The 20,247-nt window shown below is 51.9% G+C and overlaps 2 protein-coding genes across 4 annotated transcripts; both read right to left on the reverse strand.

The window, feature by feature from the left end:
- On the reverse strand, positions 452-3,240 carry ATF4 (activating transcription factor 4). Of its 2 annotated transcripts, NM_001123078.1 has the most exon segments (4): positions 458-553; positions 556-1,355; positions 1,452-1,769; positions 2,342-2,524. In NM_001123078.1, coding segments are annotated over 3 exon segments (1,044 nt in total). In that variant the 5' UTR covers positions 1,678-1,769; positions 2,342-2,524; the 3' UTR covers positions 458-535.
- MIEF1 (mitochondrial elongation factor 1) lies at positions 5,659-19,575 on the reverse strand. 2 transcript variants are annotated; one of them, XM_001929366.6, is made up of 6 exons: positions 19,384-19,575; positions 17,276-17,629; positions 11,850-12,000; positions 10,538-10,715; positions 10,075-10,337; positions 5,659-9,303 (listed from the first exon to the last, which is right to left on the reverse strand). In XM_001929366.6, the coding sequence occupies exons 3-6, from the start codon at positions 11,991-11,993 to the stop codon at positions 8,497-8,499; spliced, it is 1,392 nt and encodes a 463-aa protein (XP_001929401.3). In that variant the 5' UTR covers positions 11,994-12,000; positions 17,276-17,629; positions 19,384-19,575; the 3' UTR covers positions 5,659-8,496. The 2 variants fall into 2 exon arrangements, with proteins under 2 accessions (XP_001929401.3, XP_013852962.1); XM_013997508.2 differs by lacking the exon at positions 17,276-17,629 and having other exon boundaries at positions 19,384-19,537.

A 20,247-nucleotide genomic window follows, 5' to 3' on the forward strand; every position in this document is an offset into this window, starting at 1 on the left:
CTTGCAAAACAGCAAGTGCTGAAGCTGAGGCCAGGTGAGCTCACTGGGGCACAGGAAGTGAACGGCAGAGGCCCCTGCCTCCCGTCTTTTGGGTCTGGGGAGGACTTGGCTGCAGGGACCTGTGGAGAGGCATGCACACATACTCTGGCTTCAGACACCCTCACCTGCACTGCCCCTCACAGCAACCCAAAAGGGCTTCCTTCTAAGCCAGAGTGGGTCACCCAGATTGGCAATGAATGACTGGCATGAGCCTCATCAAAGAGGGCAGGTCACTTCCAGGGCTGCTCTCAACTCACCACACCCCCTCCTCCTGCCCCCCCACCCCATTGTCTGCTGAGTTGAGGCAGAGGGAATTACGGAGCGTTTGCACTTTACTTCTGACCCTGGTGAGAAAAGTGGCTCCAGGGGGGATTGACTGGAACATTTATCTGAAGAAATCAGTCATCAGCAGTACGTTCACTACAAAATAATTTATTGCAACACACAGCTAAAGCCCTAGCCTATGTACAAGCACATGCACACCCCTGCCCGGCAGCTAGGGGGCGCGTTTCTTCCCCGTGCCTTGCGGACCTCTTCTATCAGATCTTTGAGATACTGAATCTCCTTGGCCAAGGAATCTGCCTTCTCTTTCAGAGCTTCGTTCTTCTTTTCCAGCTCTTTACATTCGCCAGTGAGGGCCTCCTGCTCTGCCCTCTTCTTCTGGCGGTACCGAGTGGCTGCTGTCTTGTTCTGCTCCATCTTCTTCAGCTTCTTATCTAGTTTCTCACCCTTTACTTTTGCTGCTACCACCTTCTCTCCAGGAGGATCATAGGGTTTGGGCCGGACAGAACCACAAGGGGCCCCGGGAGAGAGCAAGCTCCTACTTGGAGAGGCCCTGGAGGTGGAGGGACTGTGCTGGGGAGAGCCCAGATAGGAGTCAGGGCTCATACAGATGCCACTGTCATTATCTGAGGGGGCATCCTCTTCCTTTATGCATTGAGGAATCAAGGTAATGTAAGTAGTGGAGTCTGGCTTCCTATCTCCTTCCGAGATTTCCACTTCACCCTGTATCTCTAAACTAAAGGAATTATCTGGAGTGGAAGACAGGGCCCCTGGGGAAAGGGGAAGAGTTTGCAAGAACGTAAAGGGGGCAACCTGGTCAGTTGTTGGTAAACTTTCTGGGAGATGGCCAATTGGGTTCACTATCTGCGGGGGCTCCTGGAGTGGGGGGTCAAAGAGATCACATGTGTCATCCAACGTGGCCAAAAGCTCATCTGGCATGGTTTCCAGGTCATCTATACCCAACAGGGCATCGAAGTCGAACTCCTTCAGATCCATTTTCTCCACCATCCAGTCTGTCCCGGAGAAAGCATCCTCTGCAAGAGATTTAAGAGGGACGGAACCCAGAGTCAGATGCACGCGGCAGCAAGGCTTTATCACCAGACCCCACCGGCAGGGAAAAGCCCACTCACCCTTGCTGTTGTCTGAGGCACTGACCAACCCATCCACAGCCAGCCATTCGGAGGAGCCCGCCTTAGCTTTGTCGCCGGAGAACCCATGAGGTTTGAAGTGCTTGGCCACCTCCAGATATTCGTCTAAGAGCCCTAAGCTCTCTTCAGCCCCCAAACCCGACGGGTCGAAGGGGGACATCAAGTCCCCCACCAACACCTCGCTGCTCAGGAAGCTCATCTCGGCCATGTTGCGGAGTTTTGATGGAATCGAGGAATGTGCTTAATTCGAAGGTGTCTTTGTCGGTTACAGCAACGCTGCTGCTGAATGCCGTGAGAAGCCTTAACAGGAACCAGAAACCAAGCCCCATTAGAGAACAGCTGGTCTGAGCCTTTCGCCTCTCCACCCCCGGGGCAGGACGGCCAAATCCCGACCCCGTGTGGTTGTTGAGACTTGGGGGCCGCTGGCCCCGGCTGCCAACCTTCCCCGCGTCCGCCTGGCGGCGCAAGATGGACGCCCGGCCGTTCCCCGACCCGCCACCAGAGGAAGGCGCCCGGTCCTCCCGGCCGAGTCCGGCCCCGCCCACGCCCGCCCGTGACTCACGCCGCGGCCGCCGCCCTGCCCCGCCGCCATCTTGGCTGCTGCCACGTTTCGTGGAGCCCCAGGGGGAGCCCCGGCCCCCCGGCCGGGGCCGGAGGTACCGAGGACTTCGCCCCACGCCCGAACAGCGCAGCGGCCTCTCGACCCAGGGGCGCTGGCGCTTCGGCGTCACCCCATCAGCGGCCACGCGTCCCGGGCGCTCGTAAAACCGCTTCCCCCTCCGCGACGCCGCCGGACCGCGCCCCAGCATCAGACAAGAACCCTTCACCGACCCGGGGGGACACGGCCCAGAGCGTCGGGCCCCGGTACTTACGCCATGGCTTAAGCCGCTGGGGGGTGCCGCTGCAGAGCCTGGTGCTGCTGCCGCCGCTGCAAAGGCCAATGCTGCCGCAGGCACTGCTGCCTCTAATACGCCATGGCGGCCGCGGACCCTGCGGGAGCGGAGGAAGAAAAGCGCCCACTCGCAGAAAAGGACTACATCTACAGCGGAGAGGAAAAGAAATGGCGGCGGTTCGCCGAGCGCGGGTCCTTTATAGACTCTGCCTCTGTGGGACGCATCACAGAGAATATTCTTCCGCCTAGGTCACGTGACCAGCGCCTCCCACCCACGCGCTTTCATTTAACCGACGCCCCTACCATTTCCAGTCTCTGACTTTTATGTCGAGGGCGAAACTGTGAGGACCAAATGAGTTACTTTTATTTACAGCCTCAAAAAAGGGCGCACTACTTTACAAGGCTTTTGAGATCTAAGGATCACCACCGTCCGCTGCCGGGATGCGCGGAAGGATCTTGCACAGCTACTTCCGGTGCTAGCCCGAGAGGCGGAGACGAGTCTTTCACCCCAAGAAGGGCTTTTATTGTGAAGTACGAGGTCTCCTGGTTATCGCGCGAGCTACTGGCGGAGAGCGCGCGTCGAAATGATTGGTTAGGCATGGTGAGTCATATATACATCGAGTTTCTATTGGCTCAGGCTCCGAGGCGGGCGGGTTGTTCAGCGAGGGAGCCCCTGATCTGCGCGGGAAGGTGGGTGAGGTTCCCGCCGCCGGGCCCCGGCGTCCTGCTCGCCGTAGCGCCGCTCTGCAAAGGCTCCCTCAGCCCCGCCCACCCAGCTGGCCTTGATTGCCCCGGGCAGCCCTGGCCCAGATCCAAATAGTGGCGTTAGGTCCGAATCCTCGTGGTCCTTTCCTGCCGCCCTTGGAGAAGCTCCGAACTAGGGACCGGGTTTAGGCCCGAATGTGAAACTAGTCAAGAGTAAATGTTATTTCGTCTGTTTTCACTTGCACACACTTGCAGAATACTGAGGACGTGTGAACCCTTCAGTAACTGGAAGGGGAGACTGATGACCTCAGCTGAGATCCACCTACCATCAAAGGCCTGCTCTGCGTCCTGACTCAACTCTGTAGAGGCGAGTCGAGTGGAGGAAATCCATAATCCTGTGGTCTAAACAATTGTATTTTTACATATCCATTCTGCTAAAATACAAGTTTCCTTTTATGTTAAAGAATGAAACCTATGACAGGGGAACTTCTTTCAGTTTATGTAGTTTCACTTCCCCTAAAAATGAGGTATTTTATTTAGCTGCTCTTTCTCACTCTAGGGTAGTTTCAATTATTTACCAACTCTGTAACTCCGCGGCATAACCACTTCCCAGCAAGTCCTACTGCCTGGGTGCTTGATCAGACCTGCCCACTTAGGGGAATTTGTGTGTTTGGAGGCCACAGTCCAGGTTAGGGCCAGTAACTTGCCCTCTCTACTGGGGAACTGTCAAGAGCTAGGAGAAAGCTCTTTCACCATCTTCCAGTCCTCCAATCAGGCCCTGTAGGGAAACCTTGAGTTTCCACTCCCCTTCATTTCAGTGGGCCCTACAAATATTATTTCTATGAGGACAGTGAGGTCAAAAATTGGTCAGGCACTTCCTACATAACAACTAACCATTCATTGATTTGAGTCAGTCTAGCCCAACCATTTCTTTACAGTGGTAAGCTGATGACTAAAGGCATGACATGTCTTGCCTGGTGTGGGCAGTATGGGGTAGGAGTTATGACAGATTTAAGGGCCAATTCCAAAAAATCTTGGCTTTCCCATTTATTAGTGGAGACATTCTGGTTAAGTGACTTACCCCCACTGAGTCTTCGTTTCCTGATCTGTAAAACGAGGCTAATGATGGGTATCCTCATCCTTAGAATGAAGTTAAGATAATATATTCACAGCACTGAGCCGTGCGCCTGGTACCTGGTAAGTGCTGGATAAATGGTTGCCATTACTCCTGTGACTAGAACGCAGGTCTTCTAACCCACCTCCCATCCCCATCATATCCTGCTCCCTCAGAGGACTGTTATTTACTGAGATGAAATCAACAACTATAAACAGCTGGTCTAGGAAAGCATACTGGATACTAGGTATGGTTTTTCTTTCCCCTTGGGGAATCTCAATTCTCTGGAAACATGTACAAGGCATCTGGTCTTTTGGTGCAAAGACAGTAAGAATCCCGAGCCACTACCCCCGAGCCACTACCCAAGTCTTCCAAAGGTGTCATTAAGGAGCCACGGGGCATGTCCTCCTCTCTGCTGTATGGGAGACTTGTCAGTGCCTCTTGATGGATGTCCATGCAGATGCTTAAGAAGTAAAGTAACACTGCCCCAATTGGACACCGTAGGAGTGGAATAACCCCATCCGTTCTATTATGGAGACCCCAAGCAAGCACTCTGATGCACCAGTACCACTCACGTAGGAAACTATTTCCCACCACACACACGAGTCAAAGCTGTTGGAAAGGAGACGTTTCTTTTCTTTCCAGGTTGTGGAAGGGCAACGTGTCCCCCAGCTTTATTTCCTCCCTCAAGGAGAAAAAGGATAGTAGTTTTCTGGGTCTTGGGGCTAAGCTGCTTCTATATGGACAAAACAAGGAAGACTGATGACTGATTCCAAATCTATCAGCTAAACACATCAACTGCTCACTGAAGGGCAGATTAGTGACTGGGAGGCAGGTTGTGGACTTGGTTGCAGGGGCCAAGAAAATACAGATTATGAGGCGATCAGAAGGAAAAGGTAAACAAGCTGCATGCAGTTAACTCCAGACCCCACATCTCTTGTTATTTGGCCACCTAGAATCAGCAGCATCTGGAGGCTCAGCAGGTTAAGGATCTGGCGTTGTCACAGCTGTGGCTCAGCTCACTGCTGCTGTGCAGGTTTGATCCTGGGCCTGGCCTGGGAACTTCTGCAGGCTATGGGCCTGCCCTCCACCCAAAGACAAAAAAAATTTCAGAGGGCTACTTCTCACAGCTCTAGTCTGAAGTGTTTCTTACCATTCTCTTTGGCCTTGAGCTTCAGCACAAGGGGCAGAGTTCTAACACATCCTGTGAGGACAGAAGTTCTCAGCCAGGGCCACAGTCTCAGATGTGCCACAACTGGCAGCAATCGGGATACAGGGGATTCCCTACTTCCACAACCCTCCTGGGGCCTCTGCGGGGCCTTCTGATCCTGAAGCTGATTCGTCAAAACCATCTGAGCTCTCAACCTGAATAGAGCGCAAGGGAGCAAAACCAGCTCATCTGTGGAGTGTGAACAGGAGGCCCATGAGGGGCTGAGCCCTGGAGACTGCAGGCTTCACAACACAACTTTTCCCACCATGAACTTCAATTATTCCTTTATTTGAAGAAAAAAAAAAAAGTCACAACCAAGTGTATAAAGAAAAATACTGTTGTCCTGAACTCATGTTTCAGGAATGGGCAACAGAGAAAACCAAAATACACTTTGAAATTGATTAGGTTTTTGATATGAGTATTTTTTAAGCATTAGGCTATGTGGTTTTCTAACCTAGATGGTGCAAAAAATTTCCAGAGGGAGAAGTAGGAGCAGATGCTATTACTTCAGGCAAAGGTGGGAGTTACTGAGTGGGAAGGCAGAAAGGTGGGGAAAGGCCCCACATCTTCCCCCAAAGATTAAAAAAAGTGAATCTTGAAGCACTTGACTGTCCTCCGTGTACTATGATGAGACTGGTCCATCTCAGACGGCAAACCCCTCAGGACCAGAGCTGACCCCACTGCTTCTCGTTCTGAGGACTCCTAGGAGGTTCCTGCTTATGAAATGGCAAAGTTATGAGTTTTGGTTTTGTGAAACATAGGCAGGAGACAGAGCTGCCATCAGAAAGAAGCTCTTTAAGAGAGGAGATAAGCTCAAATCACAATTACACCTGCCTTTGATAATTTGGGATTTAGTCTTTAAGGGGAGTTCCCGTAGTGGCGCAGTGGTTAACAAATCTGACTAGGGACCGTGAGGTTGAGGGTTTGATCCCTGGGCCTTGATCAGTGGGTTAAGGATCCGGCATTGCCGTGAACTGTGGTGTAGATCCCAGACGCAGCTGGGATCCCGAGTTGCCGTGGCTCTGGCACAGGCCTGGGTCTACAGCTCTGATTAGACCCCTAGCCTGGGAACCTCCATATGCCACAGGAAGCAGCCCTAGAAAAAGAAAAAAGACCAAAAAAAAAAAAAAAAAAAAAACCTCTCTTTTTAAACTCTCCTTCCAATGTTGTAATAGAATTTGGTCAGAGACACCAGCTTGGGAAAATTAGAGGTTTTATAATACTCACATTGGGAAAACCAAATCCTTTCTCAATGCAACATAACCCATGCTTTTCCAACACTTTCAGCCCTCCCCTCTCCCTCCCTCCTCATGACATCGGATGGGTGCATTGGAGCCATCTCTACCCCACACCCTCTGCATTCATCACCCAGGCCAGGTCCCAGCATAGACTGTACAGCCAGGAGGGAGACTCTCACTCAGGGTTCTGGCCTTTATAGTTTTCATTCTCTCTCAATGTCTTCATACACATGAAATGTCTGAACCATTTTAGGGAAGCTTTAGGTATATGTGAGAGAAGAGGCAGGAAGATGCTCCAGATACAGCCAAGGTTAACCCTAGCTCCCGACCTCCTAATCCAGGACAAAAAAGGGGACCAGAATCTCTACCCTCAATCCAAAGGGTAGCTGAGGTTTCAGTGCTATTTAAAGAATCATTTCATGTCACTGCCATTGTGAAGGAATGTGACAGCAGCAGAGAGCTTCACCAGAATCTCACTGATGGAGAGGTAGTAAGAAGAAAAATAAGACTTGACAGGAGAACAAAATACTGGATGGGCAGATCGGAAACAGAATTATCATCAGCCTCTTGCCACAGACAAACAAAAAAAGAGAACACAAAACAAGATGTACTGACAATGTGTATTAAACACTCCTCCCCACCCCCAGGATACTTTTTACATTGCAATAAATAGTGCAATTTTAGCAGCGGGAAACAAGAAGGAATGCAGGAAGGACCCACCTCCCTGTCACAGCCTTGTGCCCTCTTCCTAGAGGGCGCGGATCTCCCCAGGTGCTGGGCGAGCGGCAGGCCGGGGAGGAGGACCGCGCGTGCCTGCCTGCCCTCTGGCCTCTGGCGGTGCCTGCGGAGTTCAGCAAACACCCCTCTCACTGGGGAGCGAAGGGCTGCTGTTGGGCCTGTTCTTGCTCTAAGGCGACATCCTAGAAAGGCAGGGCCTGACAGGGGAGAAACAAGGTCACTGAGCCCCAGTGTTCAGCGGCCTGTCAACCTCTAGCACTGACTGCGTCCTTGAAGGCCTCGTCCCTATTGGCAATAAGGCAAGAAGGGGGCAAGCAACAGCCCCTTCCCTCCCGGTCTTTGTCACCCACCCGGTGCTGGGCGGCACCAGCCAGATGAGGCGCAGACATGAGGCACACAGACCCTCTCCAGGCCCTTCTCCCGCTCGGCGCTCTTGCGGATGGCCTCGGAGAGACACGATCTCGAGAACTTTACCTCAGCTCGTCCTGAGCCCTCACGCCCGTGGGCGCCAACAACAGTGTTCCCAGGAGAACGTCTCAGCACTAACGGACATAAGTTGGTCAAGAGGTGGGGGGAATGGGCTTCTTTTCCAGGAACCTGGGTCAAAGGCCAGCTTTTCCACCAGCTTTACCCCTAGAAACCCTAAATACTGTCTGAACACTCTCTGCAGAGTTCAGTTTGAAACAGGCAATCACAACTTCAGGGACAGTCAACTAAAAGGCAACATCTTGATTAGGCGGATGTGCTCAGGAAAAGAGCAAAACAGAAGGTACAAACAGGAGGAAAAGACAGAGAGGACACCGGAGAGGGGCAGACCTGGGCCAAAAGGCCAACACCAAGTGGTCTCGGCAGCTCAGGCCAGGCTCCACCTTCTCAATTCATTCAAGAAAATGAACCTGGAGGAGGAGGGGGAGGGGAGGAGGAGGGAGCACAGGTTTGGTAACAAAAATAGAAAGGGTTGTGAGAAAAGAGAAGAGATGACATTCTAACCAGCATGAAATGACCAGGGCGATGACCAGTAAGACAGGAGGCACCGAGGGACCCTGTGAGGCACCAACGATGTAGCTGAGTGTTTCTAACGGAGAACCCAGGGCCTGACCCCCTGACACCCACTTTGGCCTCCACCTGCCCTAGGTCTGCAGCAGCACCTCTGGCTCAGACAATGAGCAATAGAGAGTGTATCCCAATTCGTCTACTTCTTCAGGGGTGAGCTCTGCAAATAAGTTCACCTTGGGGTTTAGGGCACTGGGCAGAACTCCGGCCTCTAGGTAGCTGATGAGTCCCCTCAAGGCCTGCAGGAATCGGTCGGCCAGCATGTCTGGAGACCAGTCAGCCTCCTCCTGGGCCAGGTGGAGGATGACGCTGGTGAGCTGGCTGGCAGTGAGGTGGCCCAGAGCCGGAGTGGACTTGCATATGGCCTTGAGGATCTTGAGGCACAGAGAGCGACAGCCCGAGTCGGCCTGGTCCAGAGCCCGCAGGCGCGCCGTCTCGGCAGGACGCAGGCTCAGCCGCCACAGGTTGTCGTACTGGGCTAGCCGGTGTGGTTTGGCCACCAAGACAGTGTCACCAAGGGTCACTGATGGCAGGAAGTCAATGACGAGATGCTTGTCACGCTCATACTGCACCTCCAGAGTCAGGGCCCCTGGGGGTGGCGCTGGTCGAATCACATAGTCCAAGAGGGACCCGATGGCTGGCCAGTTGATGGAGCCAGCCACTACCTTCTCAAATGTGTCTGCCACTGTCTTGGGAGAGAGGTAGCCCCCAACCACACAGCGGTCCCAGTAACTGCTACCACGAGGAAAATACTCTGGGTTCTCACGGCGAACTAGGAAGAAGCCAGGGACGTTCATGATGGTGTCCTCTCCGGGGACACAGGACCACAGGTTCTGCTCCAGCACAAGGGGCACAATGAGTTGGATGTGGTCGGCTGTCACCACCTGGGGAGCAGAATTTAAAAGGTTTTGAGGGATTTCACCTGCTCAAGAGACAAGCGTCCCCAAACACAGGTCCCAGCAACTTGTGTTCAATAAAGGAAACTAAATTCTTCCATGTGACCATATCAATTCAGAGTGAGGATTTAAACCCAGCTGTGTCAGACACTAGAGCCCAGGCTCATTCCACGAGCCACACTGTCTTGACACAGAAGAACACGAGACGGAGCTCCTGTCGTGGCCCAGCGGTAACAAAGCCAACTAGTATCCATGAGGACTCAGGTTCGATTCCTGGCCTCACTCAATGGGTTAAGGATCTGGCATTGCTCTGAGCTGTGGTGTAGGTCGCAGACATGGCTCAGATCTGACGTTGTTGTGGCTGTAGTGTAGACCCACAGTTGCAGCTCTGATTCGACCCCGAGCCTGGGAACTTCCATATGCCGTGGGTTTGGCCCAAAAAAGACAAAAAACAAAAACAAAAACTAAAAGAGAAGTACATGTGACATCCCCTGTGCCTTGAAGGCCTGAGAAGAGGGAAAACTAGAGAGGAGACACGGGACAAGACTGCAGGCAGAAGTCCCTCGAAGCTGTGTGTGTGACTGAAAAACCAGAAAGGGTAAAGGCAGGGCTCTCCAAATGCTACCAGTGTGCGCAATTCAGAAGCGGCTAAGCCCAGTCCCTCTGGCAGGCCGAGGACACTGATCTTCTGTACCGACAGCACAACTGAGAAGCGTCCTGGTCCCTATCCAACCCAACCCTTCATGAGAACCCCCTTACCTGCAAGTCGTCATAGAGGCTGCCACTCAGGTACATGTCCCGAAGAGGCATGTCAGGCAGCTTGGCCCGCAGGAAGCTCCGGAGCTCAGCACATATGTCCACAGCAGCTTGCTTGGCCCGAGCCTGCTCGCCAGCAGGAATGGCTGCCCGGTTCCGGTAGTAAGTGAGAAGTTTCTCCTGCAGGGACATGCGGAGTCGTGACTTCTTCAAGTCTACCTGGCCCTTCCTGGCCAATGGCTTGGGCCGGGGCGGGCAGAACGTATCTGCCAAGGCAAGAGAGAGAGGCACGTGAGCTCTTCCTGGGCTTGCTCAGGCCACAGCTGCCTCAGGCCCGGAGAGGGCAAGGGCTGGGCACAAAGGCCTAGCCTGGTGCCTGGCCCATGTCCTTGAGAACGGTGTGGAAGGCAGGAGTGGGACTCAGAGCCCCGAGCCAGGTCCCAGAAGGGGTAGCGGCCTTCCTCACCTGTGTCAAAGGCCGAGGAGCCTGTGGGGAGGGTCTGCAGGGACCTGCTCAGGCCTGTCTTCATGTCCTTGTTGAGCAGACGTGGGGAGCCCATCCAGTTTGGTTCTTCCCAGCTCCTTTTCCCAGAATGGCTCAGGCGCGTGGGGCTGGTAGGGGCGCTGATCGCCCTGTCATACATCTGAAAGAGCAGAGAGGGCTCAGCACGCGGTTCTCTTCCTGTTTCCCTCCTTCCCAGCAGCTTTGCCTTAATGAGTTCAACTATTTTTGAATAACCTCATCTTCTTCTAGATTATGGAATTCTCTGCTCCACACAGAAAATCTCAAGAAATACTAAATGATATAAATAAGACACAGATGTACCCATACTATCATAACTCCAAGGTAACTGTTCATATTCTGTATACTTCTTTCTGGAAACAGACATTTATGTGATGAGGGTCCTTCTCTGTATATACACCTCCGAAACCGGATTTTGTCCACTGATCATTTTTATCACTGCCCCCACATCATTTATTAATGAATCAGTGTTGGAGCTCCCATTGTGGCTCAGCGGGTTACAAGCCACGTATCCATGAGGACGTGGGTTTGATCCCTGGCCTCCATCAGTAGCTTAAGAATCCGGCACTGCCACAAGCCAAGGCACAGACTACAGACTCAGCTCAGATTCCAAGTTGCTGTGGCTGCGGTATAGGCCAGCAGCTGTAGGTCTATTTGCCCCCATGGCCTGGGAACCTCTATATGCTGCAGATGTGGCTCTTAAAAAAAAAAAGAATCAATGTTGACCATTATGGTGTAATTGCTGACTATGAATCTTGCACCTTATTAATGTACCATAGTGTTGAATACTGATTCATTTATTTAACAAATACATCACTGAATGGCGGTGCAGGCATTGTTCTAGGTACAAAGAATAAAGCAGTAAACCAAAGAGAGCCAATCCCTGCCCTCATGGAGTTTTCAGTCTAGTAAAGGAATACAGGCAACACACAGTGAACAAGTCACAGTATGCAGCTATAGACGTTACGAAAAGTAGCGCAGGAATGGGAAATAGGAAATGCATGCATGTTGGGGGTGCTGCTGTTTTAAATAAGATCGCCAAGGAAGGGTATTTTGGTTTTTTACTCAGTAGGATAAACTTCTTTATTTGTACCTACAAGTTCTTTAGAGCAAAGTCCTACATGTAGATTTGCCGAATTTTCTTAAGGTCACCTCTAATAATGCCAAATCACATTACATTCCCGTCAGCAGCATCAAAGTCTTATTCTAGGTCAGCGCCACTCGGCAGTCCCTGGCCCTGGCTGAGTGTACTTACCCGCTTAACCGCCAGTGTAGCAATGCCCAGCATGGCTGCTCCACCCACCCCCAGCACCAGCCGGGCATTGGAGAGGACAAAATCAATGGCCGTGCCGATGCCATTGTCATCCTTCTTGCTTTTGCGCTCACCAGCGCCTGCCATTGCTCACCTGAGGATGAAGGCAGAACACGCCATCACCATGGGGGACCTCGACCAGCCCTCCTGCCCCCTCCCCCAGGAGGCCCGTCCCCAACAAGTTCAGGGTACTCTGTGAGTTCCAGTAACCAAATCCTCCTGCCTCTAGCACCTCCATGCTCTAGGGTCAGAAAGGGAGTATCATGGCCCTGACATACGTTATCTGGAGGCAAGGGGGGGAATGATCATGCCAGGTGTGGGAGAACCTCTGCACCAATCTATTGAGATTACAGAGGGCACCAAACTCATCACCAGCTTTTTCTTGTATTAGAGTGAAGTACCCCACCGTGAAATACACTTATTATCTTTTTTTCTGTCTACCCCGAGGCATATGGAGTTCCCAGGCCAGGGATCAGTTCCAAGCCACAGTTGAGACTTACACAGTAGCTTGTGGCAACACCAGATCCTTAACCCGCTGTGTCGGGCCCAAGATCACACTTGTATCCCAGTGCTCAGGGGACACCACCCATCCCGCTGCACCAGAGCAGGAACTCCCCACCACGCAGTACAGACCCCTTCCCAACATCGTAACCACTGCTTCTGAAGGTTAGACCTGAGAAGGTCTAATGTAATTAGAGGAGACTCATCTAATCCCATCTATCACTTCATACACACAGAAGTGACGCGCCAGAGGCCCCAGAGAAAAGGAGTAACAGCCACATGCAAAAACTCTTAACTCCTAGGACAACAATTTTCCTACTGCATCATGTATACCCTTACCTCAATCAAACCGTTCCTGGATTTCCCTTTGTGGCTCAGTGGTTAACGAACCCAACCAGGATCCACAGCCTCACTCAGCAGTTTAAGGATCGGGTATTGCCGTGAGCTGTGGTGTAGGTCACAGACACGGATCAGATCTGGCATTGCTGTGGCTATGGCGCAGGCTGGCAGCTGCAGCTCCGATTCGACCCCTAGCCTGGGAACCTCCATGTGCCATAAGTGCGGCCCTAAAAAGACAATAGACAAAGACAAAAAAAAAAAAAAAAAAACTGATCCTATTCTACTTTCTACAAAAATAATAATGATAGACAATATTAGTATTTGTCATTATTATTACTATGGCAGTGATAATAACATGCACCAAATACCCTGCCCATGGAGACATAGCTACAAGTCCATGTGTGAGAAAGGTCCAAAGACAAAAAGAATTCTCTGTGGACAGTCTCACTTGGCAGATGCTTTGTGTCTTAGGGACAGCGTACAGGGGGCTCAAGTGAGACTAGCACTATGAGAGGGACCGAGAATAAACCCAGTCATCACTGCAGACTCGGCTGCTAACTGGAAAACAAACAAACAAAAGTCCGCCTGCTCAAGCGCACCAGGAAAATGAGCTAAAATGTGCTCACCTACAAGGAGTTCAGGGCACAAGGCAGAAGAGCCGGCTTCCTAGAGGGCTCAGGGCTTCCCAGAGGGCTGGGGCGAGGCCAGCACACCTTTGCTCCCTGGCAACAATGGAGTCATCCTAACTCAAGTTCCTCTAGTTCCCACCTAAGCCCATTTCCCATCAAGTTAGAACCCTGGGCCCGACCCAGATAAACGATCACAAAGTGGCTCAGATCTGAACACTGCTCTCAGCACCACCTCTCCTCTCTACCCTCCCCGTGCTGTGCACCAGGAACTACATGGGAAAAACAGTTGTTTACCATTCACCACTACACCCAGTACAGCAGAAGGGGAGGACAGAGAGACGAGGTCACCGGCTAGCTTCACATCTCAGGCCTCTCGCCTGTACCTCCCCCCTTAACAAGAAACATTTCTCACTCAACTTATTCCAGCAATTGAGTTAACTGAGGGTCACTGTCAAGTTCAAAATTATTTTTTCCCGGCTAAGGTTCACAACCTTAGTGGCACTTTTCTTCTCTCCATCTTTTAGCCAACAGGAGCTTCAGGTTTAGGGACATAATGAGAGACTACTTGGCCAAATTAAATATATTCCCACTTCAAATGCAGAGCAAACAAGGCTGAAAAGAGTTAAACTTTGTATTTATTTACAGGTGAAGTCGGGCAAGAATTCTAGTTGTCCTCCCTCCAGTGGCCACTGAGACAGAGATGGGACAGACCCACCTGAGGCAGAGTAATCGCGTCCAGACCAAGGTGAACACTAGAGTCGCCGTACAGAATACTGACCTCAGTCTCATGTCTTTTAAAACAAAAGACCTTGGAGTTCCCGTCGTGGTTCGCTCAGTGGTTAACAAATCCGACTAGGAACCATGAGGTCGCGGGTTCGATCCCTGGCCTTGCTCAGTGGGTTAAGGACATGGCGTTGCCGTGAGCTGTGGTGTAGGTCGCAGACGAAGCTCGGAGCCCAAGGTGCTGTGGCTGTGGTGTAGGCCGGTGGCTACAACTCCAATTCAATCCCTAGCCCCTAGCCTGGGACCTCCATATGCCACAAGTGCAGCCCCAGAAATGGCAAAAAGACAAAAAAAAAAATTAAAATAAAATAAAAGACCTTGCCGCAGTTTTTCCCAGGGGGGAGAACCACTCTCTAAAGGACCCTTGGATGTGACACAACAAAACAAGGCAGGCACATCCGCCTGGGCAGAAGCTGGAAGGAGCCTCTCTGGGCCATCTAGTTCTTGGCCTCTCGGCTAACTGGTGAGATCGAGGCAGGGAGGTGGCATAATAGAGAAGAGCCCGGGTTTTAGAGTCAGAAATCTGGAGGCTGAGTACTTGCCTTTGAGCCCTGACTAATTAGCTGGGTGACCTCAAATGAGTCCCTGCACCCTCAGTGAGGTAGAGGGATGATGATAGCTGCGTGGCCTAAATCACAGGGAGGTCATGAGGAAAGCACGTCTGCTAGCAGGCTGCATGGGAACGCTTTAGAAACTGTAAAAGGCCTCTACAGGTGTGGGCTGTCCTTAAGTCTTTTAAGATTGCCAGCCACAGGACAAAGGCTCACCTTCCAGGAGGCAGTCAGCACTCCAGACCATCCTGTGAGTTACGTTCTACCTCCTGGGACGGAGCCAGGATGGTCTCTAAAACACACTGAGGCTATGCTGGGCTTGAGACCAAAACCATGAAGGTGAGTGGGCTTGGGAAATGGGTTTTCCTACTCTGGTGCAAATCACTCCCTGCCCCATCCAAGGACCAGGGGCCCACGAAGACCTGGTGACCTGGAAGAAGACAGCATCCACAAGCTCCCACAGGGAGAGTAAAGCTCCTTTTCTACAACCAAACTCAATCTGTTCCAGGGGAAACTACCTGTCCACAGTACCCCCTCCACTCAGGCTCTGCAGCACTAGCCCAGAGCCTGGTGGAGCTGGGCCCTCCACCTGCAAGGACCCCTCAGTGCAATTAAGAAGGCACCCTATTGTTTAAGGGCTTTAGCTTCCATTTTACAAGATGAAAAAGTTCTGGAGATCTGCTGGAATATAACAATATGAATATTCCTAACACTACCGAATTGTACACTTACAAATGGTTAAGATATTTAAATTAAAAAAAAAAAAGTGGGAGTTCTTGTCATGGCGCAGCGAAAATGAATCCGACTAGGAACCACGAGGTTGCCGGTTCAATCCCTGGCCTCGCTCAGTGGGTTAAGGATCTGGGGCTGCCGTGAACTGTGGTGTAGGTTGCAGACGCGACTCAGATCCTGGGTTGATGTGGCTGTAGTGTAGGACAGAGGTTGTAGCTCCCATTTCACCAAGGCCTGGGACCTCCATATGCCTCAGGTGTGGCCCTAAAAAGCAAAAAAAAAAAAAAAAAAAAGTGGAACACTGCCTGGTGAGCAGCACTGATGGAGAATGTGAACTCTGCTAACATTTCAGATGGGTTGTTTAACCTGTCTCCCTAAATAAAGAAATGGGACTAGGAATGTTCATCACCCCAATACTGTGGGGGTGATGAGTAATGGAGGCCCTATAGCTTCCCAGGATGACAGCACAGAACTATGAAAATTCCAATTTATTTTACTGGAAAAAGTCATATGACTTAAACATTATCTGGCTTGAGTACACATAAGAGCTAACATATGTTGAATGTGTACCATGTGTTGGGCATTTAAAACCTACTAATCCCTTTAATTCTCACAACCACCCCATGAGGTCAGTCATGTTGTTATCTCCAATTTACAGATGAAGAAACTAAGGCAGAGCTTAGGTTCACTGGCCCAAGGTCACCATGTCAGTAAGTTGTGCAGCCAAGAGCTGAACCTAGAGTTCCCAGTGCTGGGGAGTACTTTACAGGGGCCCCAAGTACAGAGCTGCAATGGTCCCCCACTACCAGATATCACCACCTCAACGGAGGATTCGATGTCCTCCCAGACCAGGCCAGCTTCAATTCTGGCCACCTGCCTTCCAAGTGCACCAGACTTAAGTTTCCAGACCACACCTCTGCTTATTCCTGCCTGTCTGCCCAGCCAGCTTCTATTTCTTATTTGAGACGGACCTCAATGTCCTCCCTCCTATAGCCACCTGTGTTTCCTCCATCACCACCCTCCCCCAAGGCACAGTTCTGTCCTCATCTCCAAGTTCTACCCGACCTCCAGTACAGAGCTGCTCACACTGGGATTACTTCCCACTGATCTCCACATTAGACTGAGCCCCTGGAGGGGCCCCATCAGTCCCCTCTACCTCACAGCCTACCAGAATGCTAGGGCCAGAGAAGGCCCTGTGGGCAAGCTGCTGAATTAAATATAACCATTAGGTACAGTGAGACTTCCTGGTGACACTGGCCTTGGAAGCACACAGAGCTAACATACCACTGGCCAAGAACCATTCCAAGTGCTGAGTACCCTGTCTCATTTAATTCTTGAAATAAGCTGAAGAGGTGGGTACTATTATCATTTTACAAATGAAGAAACGAAGGCCTATACAAGTTCAGTGATCTGCCTTAAATCCCACAGTTGTTAGCAGCAGTGCCAGGATCTGAACCCAGGCACCACCCTCTGAGGTCTACACACTCTGCTGGCTTTAGAGTCTGCTGTAACAGAATACAGTCGTGTCTGGAAGAACACAACCTTGCCCACAAGAGAGCTGAATCCACTGAAGAATGAGCCAACCTGGAACTGAGCTCTAATGGTTTTAACAAATGCCTTTCCTAGCATTTTCATATGTAAACGTTCTGGAAAACAAAATGGTATCCCAGTGGGGCTTGAAACTCAGGGCATGTTTTCTTCTCAATAAGAGAACATACTTCTGTTACTATGTTTGTATGTCAGCCACTGATTTATGACTAAAGGACTCTGGTCATTAAAAGTCCCTCTCTTGGTTCCCTGCATCAGAAAAAATGAAACCTATCAGCCTACCTACCTGAGGCTTCTTACTGCATCTGGGAGGTGGAGGTGGGGAGAGGCAGCGAGTCTATGGAAGGCACCTTTGTCCTCTTTCCCTGGAATTAGGATGGGAAGGGAAGAGGGAAACTCCTAAACAAGCCCTCCCAGTTTGCTGTGGAGGAAGATCAGGCCCTTTTCCAGCTGCCTCTCCCGGGCCTCAGGGTCCTCTAGCTTCTGATTTTTCCGGAACTCTCGGCGGATGGAGGCAAGGTAGAAGTCTCGATCAGTGTAGCGAAGCTGCCGGCCCTGGCGCAGCAGAGCCCGGTAGAGACTCAGCACCGCCTCTCGGCTCCATGAGGCCATGGGGGACTGACAGGGGCTGGGCGTCAGGCTGTAAGCGAAAGGGAAGGAACAGAAGCCTAGAATCAGAATTCATGACAGAAGGGCCCACAGAGACTGATACAGCAGTTCTTCCTCTCGGTCTCAGAGACACCCCACCTCACCCTGCCAAGGTCACGCTATGACTTGGTGGCAGGGATGGGACCAGATCCTAGCCTGCTGACCCTGCTCCTGGGAAACTACAGGTTATGCAGAAAGACCAGGGCTTGGCTCTTGGCTATGCCACTTACTTGCCACGACTTCGAGCAAAGTACATGACTTCCAGCAAAGTACATAACGAGCATCAGGTTCCTCGTTTGCAAAAACATTGATAATGCTATCTAGGTTTATATGTTGCTATATAGTACTTATCACAAAGGGTTATTTTAACAATTGCCTGAGATATTGTTCGCAAAGCACCTGCAATAGAACCTTACCCTAAGGGGGCGTCTAGGTGGGTTGAAGCTAAGGGCTCTCAGTCATAACTGAATCCTAGCACCACCACTTATGAGCCGATGACCTTTGGCAAGTTCCTTCACCTCTCTGTACTTACCTTAGTTCCTTATGTGTAAAAGGAGGATTAAAATTGTATTTTCCACATGGCCGGTAAGAGGATGAAATGAGTGAATGTATGTGAATGTGGTTAGAACAGCATTTGGCATCTACTAAGCAGTCTATCAGGGACAGCTATTATTAGGGTTACCTACTCTCATCTGTATTCAATGGAGCTACACATAAACTGTCACAGTCAGTCCTTACACAACAGCAGGGGGTTATCATTTGTAAAGTGCTTTGTCATCCCTTATCACATGTAAGTTGAGGAACTTACAAACTGGTCCGGGTTCACGTCAAGCTTTAACACTTACTGTTTACTAGATATCATGCGAGGGCTAAGCAGGTCCCACGTGACAACTCATCCCGTTCTAACACACCACCAGTGTCATCGGTATCCCCATTTTAAGTAGAGAAAACTGATGCTCCCAGAGGGAAGTAACTTGCCCACAGGCACACAGCTGTAAAGAGGGGGTGCACGCGTGTCCCCAATTCTGCCTGCCTCTGTAATGACAGCTACTACCATTGGCTAGGAGCTTACCAAGTGCACAGCACTTCTAGGTGTTCTACAAACTTTCCCAGCACAGGGCCTGGCACATACTAAAGAGGGAACCCTCAAAACGTCCTTCTGTGGAAAAAAATGATGATGACCCTTGTTTCTGAAATACAGAAACGAGAAGGAGTGGGGGAAACATTTGGTAAAAACGTCTGGACTTTGGGCCCCAAACCAGCTAGCCATCAGCCTCCGGCCTAGTGCTAGCAGCCATCCCCGTCCCTTTTTCCTCAACTGCAGAAGAGCACCCCTCAGCCCCCCTTAAGGGTCTCCCGCAGCAGGAGATAAGTCCAGAAATCAACAGGAAAAGTGCTTTATGAAGTAGGAAGCGACTGTCACGCCAGAGCTGTTACTACAAGGTCGAGCGGCGAGTGGGCGGCTGGGCCCCGGCGGGTCCCCAGTTTCTTCCCCGACCCCGCCTTCGCACCGAGCCGAAGAGGGAAGACCCCGAGGCTGGGGCAGGCCGGCTCAGGCCCCCCCGGGAGGGCTCCGGAGGCTGGGGCGGGGCCAACGAGAGGCCTCAGGGGGAAAGCCCGGCAGGCTAGGGCCAGACCCCCGGCGGCCAGGTCGGTAGCCAGGGCCGGATAGGGAGCACCGGCCGCGGCCCTGAGAGGAAAGGCGGCGAGCCCCCAGCCCTGGCCCTCACTCCTCCCCTCACTTACCTGCGGGCCGCGCGCGCGCTACCACTCCTCGAGTCTCGCCTCTCGCCCGGTACCTCTCCTGGGGTCACCCGCCAACATGGCCCCTTCACTTCCGGGACACGACCTTGCGCACGGAGCTGAGGGGAGGGATCGAAGAGAGCCTGGAGGCAGGGGGAGGCGGGAGGACTTCCGGTTTCCCCCGCCTAGGCCTCTCTCGGGGCGGGGCCAGAGCCACGTCGGGCCACGCCCCCTAGCTCGGCTCCGCCCACAAGCTTGAGTCCCGCCTCCGTACGTGACAACACAGAGGGTCCGGCCTGCTGAGGGCCTCGCCTACGCGGCGGTCCCAGGCGTCGTCGTCCCGCGGAACAGAGCCAGGGAAAGCTGGGGGAGGCAGCTGGGCGGGGTAGTCACCCACCCTGCTGCCAGCACCGTGGTCTGTCCGGGGGGTCTGGCCAGGCCCCAGCACTGTCTGCCCATCTCGAGCTGGAACCATGAGGGCTCCTGGGGGACTTTTAACACTAACAGTATTCCCTATCGTGGCTTTCACAGCTCTTCCATTTTCTCAGATTGCCTTCTTTTCAACCCTCCATGCCGTTCCCGCTCCCCTGGCAAAGACCTACCTTTCAAGGACCACCTCAACTGTCCCCTGTTGAAGTCTTTTCCCGCCCCCTTTCTCATCCAACATTAATGTCTCCTTTGGGCTCCACGGAAATGTCTGCTGACCACCTAGGGCTTCACTCCTTAAGTTAACAAAACGTGTTATTGGCGCCTGTTATTTGCTAGGCACTGTTTTTTTAGTTTCTGTCTCACCAGATTTAAGGGCAGGAGCCATGTCCTTACGGAATCCCTAAACCCCCTTCCCCCCAGAGCCTAGTTCAGTGTCCG

The sequence above is a fragment of the Sus scrofa genome, chromosome 5 (genome assembly GCF_000003025.6).
Source record: "Sus scrofa isolate TJ Tabasco breed Duroc chromosome 5, Sscrofa11.1, whole genome shotgun sequence".
NCBI classification, from domain to species: domain Eukaryota; kingdom Metazoa; phylum Chordata; class Mammalia; order Artiodactyla; family Suidae; genus Sus; species Sus scrofa.

Coding starts and splice junctions, on each gene's coding strand:
- ATF4 (XM_021090887.1), bottom strand. CDS start 1,677: ATGGCCGAGATGAGCTTCCTGAGCAGCGAGGTGTTGGTGGGGGACTTG. Junction 1,356..1,451: donor TGCCTCAGACAACAGCAAGG/GTGAGTGGGCTT, acceptor AATCTCTTGCAG/AGGATGCTTTCTCCGGGACA.
- MIEF1 (XM_001929366.6), bottom strand. CDS start 11,993: ATGGCAGGCGCTGGTGAGCGCAAAAGCAAGAAGGATGACAATGGCATC. Junction 10,716..11,849: donor CTACACTGGCGGTTAAGCGG/GTAAGTACACTC, acceptor CTGCTCTTTCAG/ATGTATGACAGGGCGATCAG. Junction 9,304..10,074: donor GCCTCTATGACGACTTGCAG/GTAAGGGGGTTC, acceptor TCTGCTCCCCAG/GTGGTGACAGCCGACCACAT.